The following is a 15,560-nucleotide window of genomic DNA, read 5'->3' on the forward strand; positions in this document are numbered from 1 at the left end:
AAGCCATTGATGAACAGATTTAACCCTCTCACTGCTGCACCTAATTAACACATCCTGAGTGTGAAGGCCAGGAAAGTGACGCAGTATGTTGGGATGTGAACAGATTAACTGTGTAACTGTACTGAAAATGATCATAGTTCATAAACCTGTGTTCAGGTGACGATATAATAATTGTGACAGACAGCTGATGTGAAAATGTGCTATTGTGTCTAAGATAAGAACACATCAATATAAGATTTTATTTCTCATGGTGTAATCACCGATCAGATTTTGTATTTGTTTGGGAAGCAAGTGCAACACATTGTAATAAACACACACAGAATTGTGAGAAGATGTGAGACACGAGCCTGTGGCTGATTTCTTTCTCAGCCAGAAAGTAGATTCATGCAGCCAATCAGTGATAGCCGTGTCAGGTGATTACACAGAGGGACACACCCCTGGATTTGTGCTGATATTTTTCACACACATCTGTAGCATGTCATCAGCAGTGACTGAGAAGGCCTATATGAAAGACATTCATGGCGCAATGAATATGAAAAAGGTGGATTATTTACTTTGTCCTCATATTTTTTATCTAAAGTTCTTTTAAAAATAAGAGAAAATGAAAGTAGTTAAACTAAACACATATTTGTACATTCAAAGTACAAATTAGACACAAGGACAGATGACAGAACCATAAGTTTATTGTGGTTTGAATGAAAGCTCTAGCTCACAGCAAGCTGTTTCTGTTTAGCATGCTTGCTGTTAGCAAGAGACATGACATACTTACTGACCTGGAACTCAGCGGTTTCATAATAATTACTCTGACTTAATGCTTACCAGTAGATTTTAATTCCTTCTGTTTGATATGGTGATCTGACATCACATCTCCATGCATCTCTATGTGAAGACTTTTACGATGCACTTCAGAATGCTTCATCACCACCACCACCAACAACATCAACAACCACATCAGAAATAACACCAACAACATCACCAACAACCACATAAGCAATAATACCACCAACACCACCACAACCAACATCAACAACATCACCAACAACATCAACAATACCAAGAGCAACATCACCAACATCAATAACACCAACATAAACAATATAAACAATAACACCAACATCAACAACATAAACAATAACATCAACAACATCAACACCACCATCACCACTACCATCAATAACAACATCAACAACCACATCAGCAATAATACCGCCAACATCAACACCACCAACAGCACCATCACAACCACCAACAACATCGACAACCACATCAGCAGTAATACCAACAACCACATAAGCAATAATACCACCAACAACACCACCAACAACATCAACACCATCACCACCATCAACCACGCTAACAACATCACCAACAACATCAACAGCACCAAGAGCAACACCACCAACAACAACACCAACATAAACAATAACACCAACAACATCAACAACATCAGCAACATCACCACCAACTACATGATCAACAACATCAACAACACTAACACAACACGAACAACGCTAACACCAGCAACACCACCCAGACAGACACCTTTACATTACAGCATTACAGTAAAATAACCACTGTGTGGAAACTGTGGCTTTGGGACTGCGGTTGCTGCGAGCAGTTTTGTACTCAGGACTCCGTCAGTGGTTCAGACTTGATGTGAGAGGTGTGATGAGTGTCACCCAGATGAGGATGTTTCCCTTTGAGTCTGATTCCACTCAAGGTTTCTTCCTCATATCGTCCCAGGGAGTTTTTCCTCACCACCGTCGCCTCTGGCTCACTCATTAGGGATAAATTCACAATTTATATCCTGAATGTATATATTTCTGTAAAGCTGCTTTGTGACAATGTCCGCTGTTAAAAGTGCTGTACAAATAAAATTGAATTGAATTGTAAACACTAATAAAAACATTACAGAAATAAATTATTTGTACCGCGAACACTAAAATATCAGCGTGACCAGGAGTTTAATCAGTGCAGTTACATCTCCCTCTCTCACTCTCTCCCTCTCTCTCTCTCTCTCTCTCTCTCTTTCCCTCTCTCACTCTCTCTCCCTCTCTCTCCCTCTCTCTCTCTTTCCCTCTCTCACCCTCTCTCTCTCTCTCCCTGTCTCACTCTCTCTCTCCCCGTCTCTCTCTCTCCCTCTCTCTCTCTTTCCCTCTCTCACTCTCTCTCCCTGTCTCACTCTCTCTCCCTCTCTCTCCCTCTCTCTCCCTCTGCCTCCCTGTCTCACTCTCTCTCACTCTCTCTCCCCGTCTCTCTCTCTCTGCTTCCCTGTCTCACTCTCTCTCCCTCTCTCTCTCTCTACCTCCCTCTCTCACTCTCTCTCACTCTCTCTCTCTCTCCCCGTCTCACTCTCTCTGCTTCCCTGTCTCACTCTCTCTCCCTCTCTCTCCCTCTGCCTCCCTGTCTCACTCTCTCTCACTCTCTCTCCCTCTCTCTCTCTCTACTTCCCTCTCTCACTCTCTCTCCCTGTCTCACTCTCTCTCTCTCTCCCCGTCTCTCTCTCTCTGCTTCCCTGTCTCACTCTCTCTCCCTATCTCTCTCTCTACCTCCCTCTCTCACTCTCTCTCTCTCTCCCTGTCTCTCTCTCTCTGCTTCCCTGTCTCACTCTCTCTCCCTATCTCTCTCTCTACCTCCCTCTCTCACTCTCTCTCCCTGTCTCACTCTCTCTCTCTCTCCCTGTCTCTCTCTCTCTGCTTCCCTGTCTCACTCTCTCTCCCTCTCTCTCTCTCTACCTCCCTCTCTCACTCTCTCTCCCTGTCTCACTCTCTCTCTCTCCCTGTCTCTCTCTCTCTGCTTCCCTGTCTCACTCTCTCTCCCTCTCTCTCCCTCTGCCTCCCTGTCTCACTCTCTCTCACTCTCTCTCCCTCTCTCTCTCGCTCTACTTCCCTCTCTCACTCTCTCTCCCTGTCTCACTCTCTCTCTCCCTGTCTCTCTCTCTCTGCTTCCCTGTCTCACTCTCTCTCCCTATCTCTCTCTCTACCTCCCTCTCTCACTCTCTCTCCCTGTCTCACTCTCTCTCTCTCTCCCTGTCTCTCTCTCTCTGCTTCCCTGTCTCACTCTCTCTCCCTATCTCTCTCTCTACCTCCCTCTCTCACTCTCTCTCCCTGTCTCACTCTCTCTCTCTCTCCCTGTCTCTCTCTCTCTGCTTCCCTGTCTCACTCTCTCTCTCTCTCCCTGTCTCTCTCTCTCTGCTTCCCTGTCTCACTCTCTCTCCCTGTCTCTCCCTCTCTCTCTCTCTCTGTCTCACTCTCTCCCTGTCTCTTTCTCTGCCTCCCTGTCTCACTCCCTCTGTCTCACACTCAGTATTGGGATTCTCTGTTTGTCACAAAATCAATACGACGCTTCCATTAAATGAGGCGACATCTCTCTGATCTCTCTGTCTGTCTGTCTGTCTTTACCTCTCTCCTGGAACGAAAGAGAAACGAGTACCCCTTTGCTTTCTCTCTCTCTACCTCTCTTTCTTACGCTTAACTCGCTGTGTATTTTTAAGAAGAGAGTAGTCTGTACAGGATTGTGTCCCCCATCAACCTCTCTCTCTCCCTCTCTCCACCCCTTCCCCCACTTCCCTCTTTTTCTCTGCATCCTCAAGCAGTCAAGAGAGAGAGACAAGAGAGAGAGGAAGAAGGAAAAAGGGAGGTAGGAAAAGAGAGAGAGAGGAGGGGAATGAGTCTGAGGATCCTCAGCACACTGGTGGCTGACTGGAACACACACACACACACACACACAGTGTTGCAGTGCTACTGAGCTTGGAGGAAGAGCGCTGGATACGGCTGATATCGCTGAGAGAACACACACACACACACACACGTGGAGGTTGTGTGTTTAACAGTCATCTGTATCTGTAGTGAGCTCTGTGTGTGTGTGTGTGTGTGTGTGTGTGTGTTTAACACAGTGGATGTAAACACTCAGTGATGGAGGTCTCACTGCGTCTCCTTTTCCTGCGCTAATCTCAGTGGATTATCACACAGACGTTGTGGAATTTTATGTGTGAAACTTTGTGTGTGTGTGTGTGTGTGTGTGTGCATGTGTGAGCATTCGGTATCTCACTGATGGATCCTGCAGGATTGCTGATGACTCGAGACGAGGAAATGTGAATTAGACGCAGAGTGAGTTTCATTTATTCATATTCCTGTGACACAGCTAGAACCGAGCGATGCAGTGTGCTGTGTTCTCCTCTCTGTGATCTCCTCTCTATGATCTCCTCTCTATGTTCTCCTCTCTGTGATCTCCTCTCTATGTTCTCCTCTGTGTTCTCCTCTCTGTGATCTCCTCTCTATGATCTCCTCTCTATGTTCTCCTCTGTGTTCTCCTCTCTGTGATCTCCTCTCTGTGATCTCCTCTCTATGTTCTCCTCTCCTCTCTGTGATCTCCTCTCTGTGTTCTCCTCTCCTCTCTGTGTTCTCCTCTCTGTGTTCTCCTCTCTGTGATCTCCTCTCTATGATCTCCTCTCTATGTTCTCCTCTCTGTGTTCTCCTCTCTGTGATCTCCTCTCTGTGATCTCCTCTCTATGTTCTCCTCTGTGTTCTCCTCTCTGTGTTCTCCTCTCTATGTTCTACTCTCTTCTATGTGTTCTCCTCTCTGCGTCCTCCTCTCTGTGTTCTCCTCTCTGTGATCTCCTCTCTATGTTCTCCTCTCCTCTCTGTGATCTCCTCTCTATGTTCTCCTCTCCTCTCTGTGTTCTCCTCTCTGTGATCTCCTCTCTGTGTTCTCCTCTCCTCTCTGTGTTCTCCTCTCCGCGTCCTCCTCTCTGTGTTCTCCTCTCTGCGTCCTCCTCTCTGTGTTCTCCACTCTATGTTCTCCTCTCCTCTCTGTGATCTCCTCTCCTCTGTGTTCTCCTCTGTTTTCTCCTCTCTGTGTTTTCCTCTCTATGTTCTCCTCTGTGTTCTCCTCTCTGTGTTCTCCTCTCCTCTCTGTGTTCTCCTCTCCATATTCTCCTCTCTGTGTTCTCCTCTGTTTTCTCCTCTCCTCTCCATGTTCTCCTCTCCATATTCTCCTCTCTGTGTTCTCCTCTGTTTTCTCCTCTCTGTGTTCTCCTCTCTGTGTTCTCCTCTCTGTATTCTCCTCTCTATGTTCTCCTCTCCTCTCTGTGTTCTCCTCTCTGTGATCTCCTCTCTATGTTCTCCTCTCCTCTCTGTGTTCTCCTCTCTGTGATCTCCTCTCTGTGTTCTCCTCTCCTCTCTGTGTCCTCCTCTCTGCGTCCTCCTCTCTGTGTCCTCCTCTCTGTGTTCTCCTCTCTGCGTCCTCCTCTCTGTGTTCTCCGCTCTATGTTCTCCTCTCCTCTCTGTGATCTCCTCTCTGTGTTCTCCTCTCTGTGATCTCCTCTCTGTGTTCTCCTCTCTGTGTTCTCCTCTCTGTGTTCTCCTCTCTGTGATCTCCTCTCTGTGTTCTGATAATTGTGTGAAGCTGTACGTTGTGTTAAGTGCATCACGGATTGTACCACATTTCTGATTTAACTCTAACAGTAAAAGTATTTCAGTACATCACTGTACAGATAAAACATTACAGCTATATTAATAAGCCATTATGTGTGTGTGTGTGTGTGTGTGTGTGTAATACAGCTTGGATAATCCTGGTGTAACATTAACACACTAATATATTCTCCCAGCCTTACTGAACTGTAGTTTATAACAATGTGAGTAAGCATGTAGTAAGTAAGGAATAACACACAGTGTGTGTGGTGCTGTGGTGAAAATAATCCACAGCAGGGTGATGTGATGAAGCTGAGTTACTGCTACCACCCTGGAGCTGATTCTTTCCTTTTTTCTCCTTTTTCTCTCTATTGAAGTTAATAAGACAAAAAATGCAGCTTGTCATGTTGCCGAGAAACCGCAAAGAAGCGTAAACTCCTCTGAAGATCAGTCCTGAAGATGTCGGAAAACTTAAAGTCACAGCTTTACCTCTGACTGTTACAAAGCGCTGACACTGGAGACTCCTTCCATAAATGTTAAATAAATGTCTCCTTACTTTAGAAAACTTACTACTCACTATGTCAACAATTACACACACTTGTAATCCATTTATATTTTACTGCAGACAGAATGAGGTCACTTTGTGTTTTCTTTCTTTGTTGTTGAACTTTAGGGTCAGTCTGTGCGAACTGAACTGACCAATCAGGGGGCTCGGCATCAGGATGGCTCCACCCCCTCCAACCAATGCTCCACACGTGTGCTTGTCATGTGTGGTAATCATGAGCAGCATGGTGCTGATGGACGCGTACCTGGTGGAGCAGAATCACGGGCCGCGTAAGATCGGCGTGTTCATCGTGGTGAGCGTGGGTGACGTGTGCTTCCTCATCGCGCTGCGCTACATCGCCGTGTGGGTCGGAACCGAGCTCAGGACCGCAAAGCGTGGATACGCCATGATCCTCTGGTTCCTCTACATTTTTGTTTTGGAGATCAAAGTCTACTTCATCTACCAGAACTACAAATCAGACCGGAAAAGTCTGGATGCTCTGACACGTAAAGCTTTAACGCTGCTCCTCTCTGTGTGCGTTCCCATATTGTTCATTATTCTGGTTGCTGTGGATCACATGGAGTATGTCAGGGCATTTAGGAAAAAGGAGGAGATACGGAACCGGCTCTTCTGGGTGGTGGTGGACCTCCTGGACGTTCTGGACATCCAGGCCAACCTATGGGAACCGCAGAAGAAAGGCTTCCCACTGTGGGCCGAGGGCTTGATGTTCTTCTACTGTTACATCCTGCTGCTCGTGCTGCCGTGTGTTAGCCTGAGTGAGATTAGCATGCAGGGTGTCAACATCAGCCCGCACAAGATGATGCTGTACCCCATCCTGAGCCTCATCACCATCAACATCGTCACCATCTTCATCCGAGGAGGAAACATGCTGCTCTACAGAGACGGCCGTGTCTCGGGGATCCTCATGGGGAAGAACGTCTTGGCCATCTTGATGAAGACGTGCAGCTTCGTGCAGTACAGAAAGCAGCTGCAGAGCGCTAACCTCAGTGCTAACACTCCTCCTCCTCTTCCTCCTCCTCCTGCTGCTCCTCCTTCAGCAGCCTTCAGTGTTGAGCTTCACAAAAACTCACTGACTCACTGTCGAGATGTTTCTCAAACACCACTGCCTGAACTCACTGCGTCTGAACACACATGACACACACACACACACACACACACTGGACTTCTGATACACTCTGTGCTGTTCTGATGCTTCTGATGATGATGATGATGAAGAACCTTTTATGGACTGTGGGCCAAATGTGATGTTGGTCATATCTGATGGGCAGGGCTTAAACTGTGTAATGGGCAGGGCTTAAACTGTGTAATGGGCAGGGCTTAAACTGTGTAATGGGCAGGGCTTACATTGGCCAAAGGGTGGAAATTAAACTTGGCAATGGGTGGGGCTTAAATTCTGAGCACTGGTGCTTATACAGTGAGTGGTTACTATGGTTACAGAACATAAATTTTTTTCCTACTGATTTTGTGGCACATTTTAATGTTTCATTGTTTTCATTGTCATGAAAATAAATCATAAAACCTTTTAGAACCTCAAGGTCTACTGGTCAGTTCCAGGTCTGGAAGATCTGGAGCTTGAGAGACTCAGCAGCAGTCTAACCGTCCAGTGTCATAAGCTGTAAGTATTGAATAAGAACCCTTTTTTGAAGAGTAGTGAAGATTTTTTTTTCTATTTTCAGAAGACGAAATCTGAGAAATAAACTGAAAAAAGCTTTAAAACCACTGAAAGGAGAAAAACTGCAGCAGGACTGTGACAAGGTTCCACATAGAACTGATCAGCACCTCATGAGTCGCTGAGTCACAGTCAGAGTCACAGAGTCACTGAATAAGAGTCTGAATCACAAACTCTCTGAGTCACAGTCACTGAGTCACACAGTCTGAGTCTGAATCACGAAGTCTCCCAAAGTCTGAGTCACAGAGTCTCCGAGTCTGCTCAAATAAACATGCCTTCATTACTGATAATGATAAGAATTATTTAATTATTTTAATGATAATGATTATTATAATAATTAGTATGATATACACTATATGACAAAAGTTTCTGCACCCCTGACCATCACACCCATATGTGCTTATTGAGCATCTCATTCCAGATTTATTCTCATGTGTTTGCTGTTATAATGAGCTCCACTCTTCTGGGAAGCTTTCCACTAGATGTTGGAGCGTGGCTGTGGGGATTTGTGTTCATTCAGCTACAAGAGCATTAGTGAGGTCAGGCGCTGATGTTGGGATGTCGAGGAGGTCTGGGGTTCAGTCGGTGTTCCAGTTCATCCCAAAGGTGTTCAGTGGGGTTGAGGTCAGGGCTCTGTGCAGGACACTCGAGTTCTTCCACTCCAACCTTCACACACCATGTCTTCATGGAGCTCGCTTTGTGCACAGGGGCATTGTCATGCTGGAACAGGTTTGAGCCTCTTAGTGAGCAGAACCATGTCCTGTCCTGTGTGTGGAGTGTGTGGAGTTTCTGCAGTGTGTGCAGTGTGTGCAGTGTGTGGAGTTTGTGCGGGGTGTGTGGAGTGTGTGGAGTGTGTGTGGTGTGTGCGGTGTGTAGAGTGTTTGGAGTGTTTGTGGTGTGTGGAGATGTGTGCGGTGTGTGTGGAGTGTGTGGAGTCTTTGCGGTGTGTGCGGTGTGTGGAGTGTGTGTGGAGTGTGTGCGGTGTGTGGAGTGTGTGCGGTGTGTGGAGTGTGTGCGTTGTGTGCAGTGAGTGTGGAGTGTGTTGTGTGTGGAGGGTGCAGTGTGGAGTGTGTGCGATTTGTGGAGTGAGTGTGGTGTGTCCAGTGTGTGGAGTGTGTGTGTGGTGTGTGGAGTGTGTACAGAGTGTGCGGTGTGTGGAGTGTGTGGAGTGTGTGCAGTCTGTGGAGTGTGTGCGGTGTGTGGAGTGTGTGTGTGTGCAGTGTGTGGAGTGTGTGCAGTGTGTGGTGTGTGTGCAGTGTGTGGAGTGTGTGCAGTGTGTGGAGTGTGTGTGGTGTTTGGAGTGTGTGTGTGTGTGTGTGTGTGCAGTGTGTGGAGTGTGTGTGGAGTGTGTGTGGTGTGTGGAGTGTGTGTGTGTGTGTGTGTGTGTGTGTGCAGTGTGTGCAGTGTGTGGAGTGTTTACAGTGTGTGGTGTGTGGAGTGTGCAGTGTGTGCAGTGTGTCTGTGTGTAGTGTGTGTGTCTGTGTGTGCAGTGTGATGTGTGTGGAGTGTTTACGGTGTGTGGAGTGTGCAGTGTGTGCAGTGTGTGTGTGTGTAGTGTGTGTGTCTGTGTGTGCAGTGTGTACAGTGTGTCGAGTGTGTGCAGTGTGTGGAGTGTTTACAGTGTGTGCAGTGTGTGGAGTGTGTGCAGTGTGTGGAGTGTTTACAGTGTGTGGAGTGTGTGTGTGTGTGCAGTGTGTGGAGTGTGTGTGGTGTGTGGAGTGTGTGCAGTGTGTGGAGTGTGTGTGGTGTGTGCAGTGTGTGCAGTGTGTGGAGTGTGTGTGGAGTGTGTGGAGTGTGTGCAGTGTGTGGAGTGTGGAGTGTGTGTGGAGTGTGTGCAGTGTGTGGAGTGTGTGTGGAGTGTGTGGAGTGTTTACAGTGTGTGGTGTGTGGAGTGTGCAGTGTGTGCAGTGTGTGTGTGTGGAGTGTGTGTGTCTGTGTGTGCAGTGTGTACAGTGTGTCGAGTGTGTGCAGTGTGTGTGGATGTGTGTGGTGTGTGGAGTGTTTACAGTGTGTGGTGTGTGTGTGGAGTGTGTGTGGAGGTGTGTGGAGTGTGTACAGTGTGTGGAGTGTGTGGAGTGTGTGGTGTGTGCAGTGTGTGCAGTGTGTGGTGTGTGTGCAGTGTGTGGAGTGTGTGTGGTGTGCGGTGTGTGGAGTGTGTGCAGTGTGTGTGTGTGTGTGTGTGTGGTGTGTGGAGTGTGTGCAGTGTGTGGAGTGTGTGTGTGTGTGTGTGTGTGGTGTGTGGAGTGTGTGCAGTGTGTGTGTGTGTGTGTGTGTGTGGTGTGTGGAGTGTGTGCAGTGTGTGCAGTGTGTGTGTGTGTGTGTGTGTGTGGTGTGTGGAGTGTGTGCAGTGTGTGCAGTGTGTGTGTGTGTGTGTGGTGTGTGGAGTGTGTGCAATGTGTGGAGTGTGTGTGTGTGTGCAGTGTGTGGTGTGTAGAGTGTGTGTAGTGTGTGTGTGTGTGTGTGCAGTGTGTGGAGTGTGTGTGGTGTTTGGAGTGTGTGTGTGTGTGTGTGCAGTGTGTGGAGTGTGTGGAGTGTTTACAGTGTGTGGTGTGTGGAGTGTGCAGTGTGTGCAGTGTGATGTGTGTGGAGTGTTTACGGTGTGTGGAGTGTGTGCAGTGTGTGGTGTGTGGAGTGTGTGCAGTGTGTGGTGTGTGGAGTGTGTGCAGTGTGTGCAGAGTGTCGAGTGTGTGCAGTGTGTGCAGTGTGTGCAGAGTGTCGAGTGTGTGTGGTGTGTGGAGTGTGTGCAGTGTGTGGTGTGTGGAGTGTGTGTGTGGAGTGTGTGCAGTGTGTGCAGTGTGTGGAGTGTGTGCAGTGTGTGCAGTGTGTGGAGTGTGTGTGGAGTGTGTGCAGTGTGTGGAGTGTGTGTGTGTATGTGCAGTGTCTGTGTGTGTGTGTGTGTGCAGTGTGTGGAGTGTGGAGTGTGTTTGTGTGTGTGTGTGTGTGTGTGGTGTGTGGTGTGTGGAGTGTGTGTGGTGTGTGGAGTGTGTGGAGTGTGTGTGCAGTGTGTGTGTGTGTGTGTGTGTGTGGTGTGTGGAGTGTGTGCAGTGTGTGTAGTGTGTGTGTGTGGATGTGTGTATGTGCAGTGTGTGTGTGTGTGTGCAGTGTGTGGAGTGTGTGTGTGTGTGTGTGTGTGTGTGTGTGTGCAGTGTGTGTGTGTGTGCAGTGTGTGGAGTGTGTGTGTGTGTGTGTGTGCAGTGTGTGTGTGTGGTGTGTGGAGTGTGTGGAGTGTGTGTGCAGTGTGTGTGTGTGTTTGTGCAGTGTGTGGTGTGTGGAGTGTGTGTAGTGTGTGTGTGTGTGTGTGGAGTGTGTGGAGTGTGTGTGGTGTGTGGAGTGTGTGGAGTGTGTGTGTGTGTGCAGTGTGTGGTGTGTGGAGTGTGTGTAGTGTGTGTGTGTGTGCAGTGTGTGGAGTGTGTGTGTGTGTTACTGATGTGATGTGGTGTGTGTGCAGTGTGTGGAGTGTGTGTGTGTGTTACTGATGTGATGTGGTGTGTGTGCAGTGTGTGGAGTGTGTGTGTGTGTGTGCAGTGTGTGGTGTGTGGAGTGTGCAGTGTGTGTGCAGTGTGTGTGTGGTGTGTGGAGTGTGTGTATGTGTGGTGTGTGTGTGCAGTGTGTGGAGTGTGTGGTGTGTGTGGAGTGTGTGTGTGTGTGTGCAGTGTGTGTGCAGTGTGTGTGTGGTGTGTGGAGTGTGTGTGTGTGTGGTGTGTGGAGTGTGTGTGTGTGTGTGTTTGTGCAGTGTGTGGTGTGTGGAGTGTGTGTAGTGTGTGTGTGTGTGTGCAGTGTGTGGAGTGTGTGGAGTGTGTGTGGTGTGTGGAGTGTGTGTAGTGTGTGTGTGTGTGTGTGCAGTGTGTGGAGTGTGTGGAGTGTGTGTGTTTGTGTGCAGTGTGTGGTGTGTGGAGTGTGTGTAGTGTTTGTGTGTGTTTGTGTGCAGTGTGTGGTGTGTGGAGTGTGTGTAGTGTTTGTGTGTGTGCAGTGTGTGGAGTGTGTGGTGTGTGTGTGTGTGTGTGTGGAGTGTGTGTAGTGTGTGTGTGTGTGTGTGCAGTGTGTGGAGTGTGTGTGTTTGTGTGCAGTGTGTGGTGTGTGGTGTGTGTAGTGTTTGTGTGTGTGCAGTGTGTGGTGTGTGTGTGTGCAGTCTGCAGTGTGTGTGCAGTGTGTGTGTGGTGTGTGGAGTGTGTGTGTGTGTGGTGTGTGGAGTGTGTGTGTGTTTGTGTGTGTGTGTGGAGTGTGTGCAGTGTGTGTGTGGTGTGTGTGGAGTGTGTGTGTGTGTGTGTGTGTGTGTGTGTACAGTGTGAATGCTGATGTAGTGAAATGTGAAATGAGAAAGTGTTAGCACACAGCTAGCTGCCGCATTGCACTGACCTCCATTAACCTTACAGTAATGATCATATTTTATACAGTGAACTACTGAGCCCTGATCACCCCCCCCCCCCCCCCATACACACACACACACACACACACACACACACACACAACTCTCAATATCCATGTTTTCATTGTTACTAAATAAAATGTGAGTGTTAGCATATAATTAGTTGCTAATGAGCAGCCACAGGCTCAGTGACTACTGTGTGTGTGTGTGTGTGTGTGTGTGCGCGCATTACTGATTCAGTTCTGAGAGGAAAGATGTGTTGTGACATAGTGTTGTTGTGTAGAGTGAGGAGAGATTGTGAGTTTTAAACCTCGGAGGAGTTTACTCTTCATCCCGAGCTGAAGCTGAAACACAGTCGATTGTTTTATAGAAACAACATTCCACAAATTCCACAAACACTGAGATATAAAGGAATTTATTTTGGATGGTGTGATCAGTGACTGTGTTCAGACTCTGTGTGTGTGTGTGTGTGTGTGATCCTGATAGACTGATTAGATTGAGATTGATCACGTCTGCTGTTGTGATTACGGCTCTCCTGAGGGGTTGTAAATGAAAAGGGAACGCAGCCAGTGATTCTGTGCTAATCTGCAGTTAAAGGCTAATTGCTAATATGCTTCATTGTGGCTAAAACCGTTCATCAGTGAAAGTGCTGCTGTAACTCCTGAAAACGGGCCGCGCCTCAAATCACACAGCCTGCACTACACCAGCCAAGTGTGAGTGTAACACTAAAGACGCACAGATGGGAGATGGACTGAATATTTACTGAACACATCAACACTACATTTATATACAAACTTTCAGACCCACATTGTGTAGTGTTTACATGACACTGCTGCAGAAGTCTGAATTCTGATTGGTCAGAAGGTGTTGATTAATTTTCTAATCAGGTTTATATTAATGCACTCATTCTAATACGTTATTGTTTTTATAGTAACAGCTCATTCACAGGGACGTGTACAGCGGACGCTCCGCATTAACGGATTAAAACATCATCGATGTGGTGAAGTTTTCTGTGATTTACTTTAACATCTATGGAAGGAGTCTCCAGTGTCAGCGCTTTGTATCAGTCAGAGGTAAAGCTGTAACTTGAAGTTTTCTGACATCTTCAGGACGGAGGAGTTTACGCTTCTTTGCGGTTTCTCAGACAAGCTGCGTTCTTTTTTTTCAGCTTATTAACTTCCGCTTCATTAATATTGAACAGTTGACAGTTTTTAATGATATATTTTTCCTCTGTATTTCCCTCTTCATGAGCTGCAGGATGAGTCAGTGTGTGTTTATAGTGTGTTTATAAGAGCCTCAGTCTGCTCCGAAAATCAACACAATAAGCTGAAAGTCCTCTGGAACAGTTTCTGACCTTATTAATCTCATTAATATGCGTGTATGCAAATGAGGAGCTGGTGATGATTACAGCGTGTTGATTTGGGGTTTTATCAGAGCTCAGAGGTGATTAATAACACTGCTCAGGTTTTCATTCTGTTTCACACAGACAGACACACACACCGTATGAACACCTGTCAGAAATGCCATTTACATCAACACAACACAATAAATCTGCATTAAATCAATTAAACATTCAAATCAACTTAAACTTTATCATGATGTGAATCACTTGTGTACAGTGTACAAGCCCCACCTTTGGACTTTAGGCCAAACCCCTCGCTGAGTCTGCCGTGTGTGTGTGTGTGTGTGTGTGTGTACGTTTTAATTTTCTGTTCCTTTAAATTCCTGCTGATAAAATACAGCCAGACTCTGAGCCATAAACTCCACGGTCCATGTGAATAATTCATTAAGATGCTGCGTGTGTGTGTGTGTGTGTGTGTGTGTGTGTGTGTTTATTAGTGATTTTTGTTTTTTCAGTCGTGTTTTGTGTTATAAATCAGCTCAAACCACCCACAGATCACACTGCTCATAAACCCTCCATCCCTCCGTCCTGTCCTCCCTCACGCCCCAGCACGCAGGAGGAACCGTCCATCAACTCAATCACCCACAATGCCTCTTGATCTGACACAGACACACACACACACGCCCACAGCTGTCTCACTCTGTATCTATACACACACACACACACACAAACCCCTATTTCTCTCTGTATAAACACACACACAAACACACATGGCTGTCTCACTCTGTATACGCACACGCACACACACACACAGCTGTCTCACTCTGTATACACACACATACACACACACATACAATAACTGACATAGCGGCCTGTGCATACTATTAAAATTTAGCTGTCTGTCTGTCTATCTGTTTCTTTCTTTCTGTCTGTCTGTCTGTCAGAGTAGGTTGGAGAGTTCACATGCTATAGCTGCACTGCTGTAAAATCTAAAGAGAGACTCTAAGTAGTGCGCACTACAGAGAAACAGCACTCAGGATGTTTAGTGCTGAAATTTATAAAGTGCCACGACTGTGTGTGCGTGTGTGTGTGTGTGTGTGTGTGTGAGAGAGAGAGAGAGAGAGAGACAGAGTGCAGCAGGAGCGTGTTATTGTCCTCCACAGAGTAAACACACTTTGTACAGAGTGGCTCTTTAAAGGCAGCAGTTTGTTCACTCTGTCTTTTGCACTTCCTTCAGTGCACTGGTTTAACCTTGGCCTGGTTTGACTCCGCCCACTGACTCCGCCCTCTCATCCCACCCACTGATCTTGTCCACTCACTCCGCCCACATCCACATCTCTCTGCACTTTAACAGCCCTTAAGATGTAGGCCTAGGGGACTTGAGTGAGGGGAAGTGTACAAAGGAGAGTGTTAAATACAGGATTGTAACACAGCAAGTGCACTTAGCATTCGACACAGATCCTCAGGGTTTCCTCAGGAGGCGCTGTGAGCCGAGAGAGTGTGGAGATGGAAGAGAAAGAGAGACAGACAGAGAGAGAGACAGGTACACACAGACAGAGAGAGAGTGAGACAGGTACACACAGGCAGACAGAGAGAGAGACAGGTACACACAGGCAGACAGAGAGTGAGACAGGTACACACAGACAGACAGAGAGTGAGACAGGTACACACAGGCAGACAGAGAGTGAGACAGGTACACACAGGCAGACAGAGAGTGAGACAGGTACACACAGGCAGACAGAGAGTGAGACAGGTACACACAGGCAGACAGAGAGAGAGACAGGTACACACAGGCAGACAGAGAGAGAGACAGGTACACACAGGCAGACAGAGAGTGAGACAGGTACACACAGGCAGACAGAGAGTGAGACAGGAACACAGACAGAGAGTTAGACAGGAACATAGAGAGACAGACAGACAGGAAGACAGACAGACAGTTAGACAGGAACACAGACAGACAGAGAGTGAGACAGGAACACAGACAGACAGAGAGTGAGACAGGAACACAGACAGAGAGTTAGACAGGAACACAGACAGACAGAGAGTGAGACAGGTACACACAGGCAGACAGAGTGAGACAGGTACACACAGGCAGACAGAGAGTGAGACAGGAACATAGACAGACAGTTAGACAGGAACACAGACAGACAGTTAGACAGGAACATAGAGAGACAGACAGACAGGAACACAGACAGACAGAGAGTGAG

General features: G+C 47.3%; 1 protein-coding gene across 1 annotated transcript; it reads left to right on the forward strand.

The window, feature by feature from the left end:
* Nucleotides 1-3,331: 3,331 nt before the first annotated feature.
* LOC113525181 (transmembrane protein 121) lies at nt 3,332-7,439 on the forward strand. The gene is made up of 2 exons (XM_026911648.3): nt 3,332-4,109; nt 6,085-7,439. Exon 2 carries the CDS (start codon nt 6,134-6,136, stop codon nt 7,109-7,111), a length of 978 nt encoding a protein of 325 aa, XP_026767449.1. The 5' UTR covers nt 3,332-4,109; nt 6,085-6,133; the 3' UTR covers nt 7,112-7,439.
* The last annotated feature ends 8,121 nt before the right edge of the window (nt 7,440-15,560 follow it).

This window comes from Pangasianodon hypophthalmus, chromosome 3, assembly GCF_027358585.1.
Source record: "Pangasianodon hypophthalmus isolate fPanHyp1 chromosome 3, fPanHyp1.pri, whole genome shotgun sequence".
NCBI lineage: Eukaryota > Metazoa > Chordata > Actinopteri > Siluriformes > Pangasiidae > Pangasianodon > Pangasianodon hypophthalmus.

Bases quoted from the DNA above. Each gene is read 5' to 3' on its own strand.
- LOC113525181 (XM_026911648.3), top strand. From the start codon at position 6,134: ATGGCTCCACCCCCTCCAACCAATGCTCCACACGTGTGCTTGTCATGT.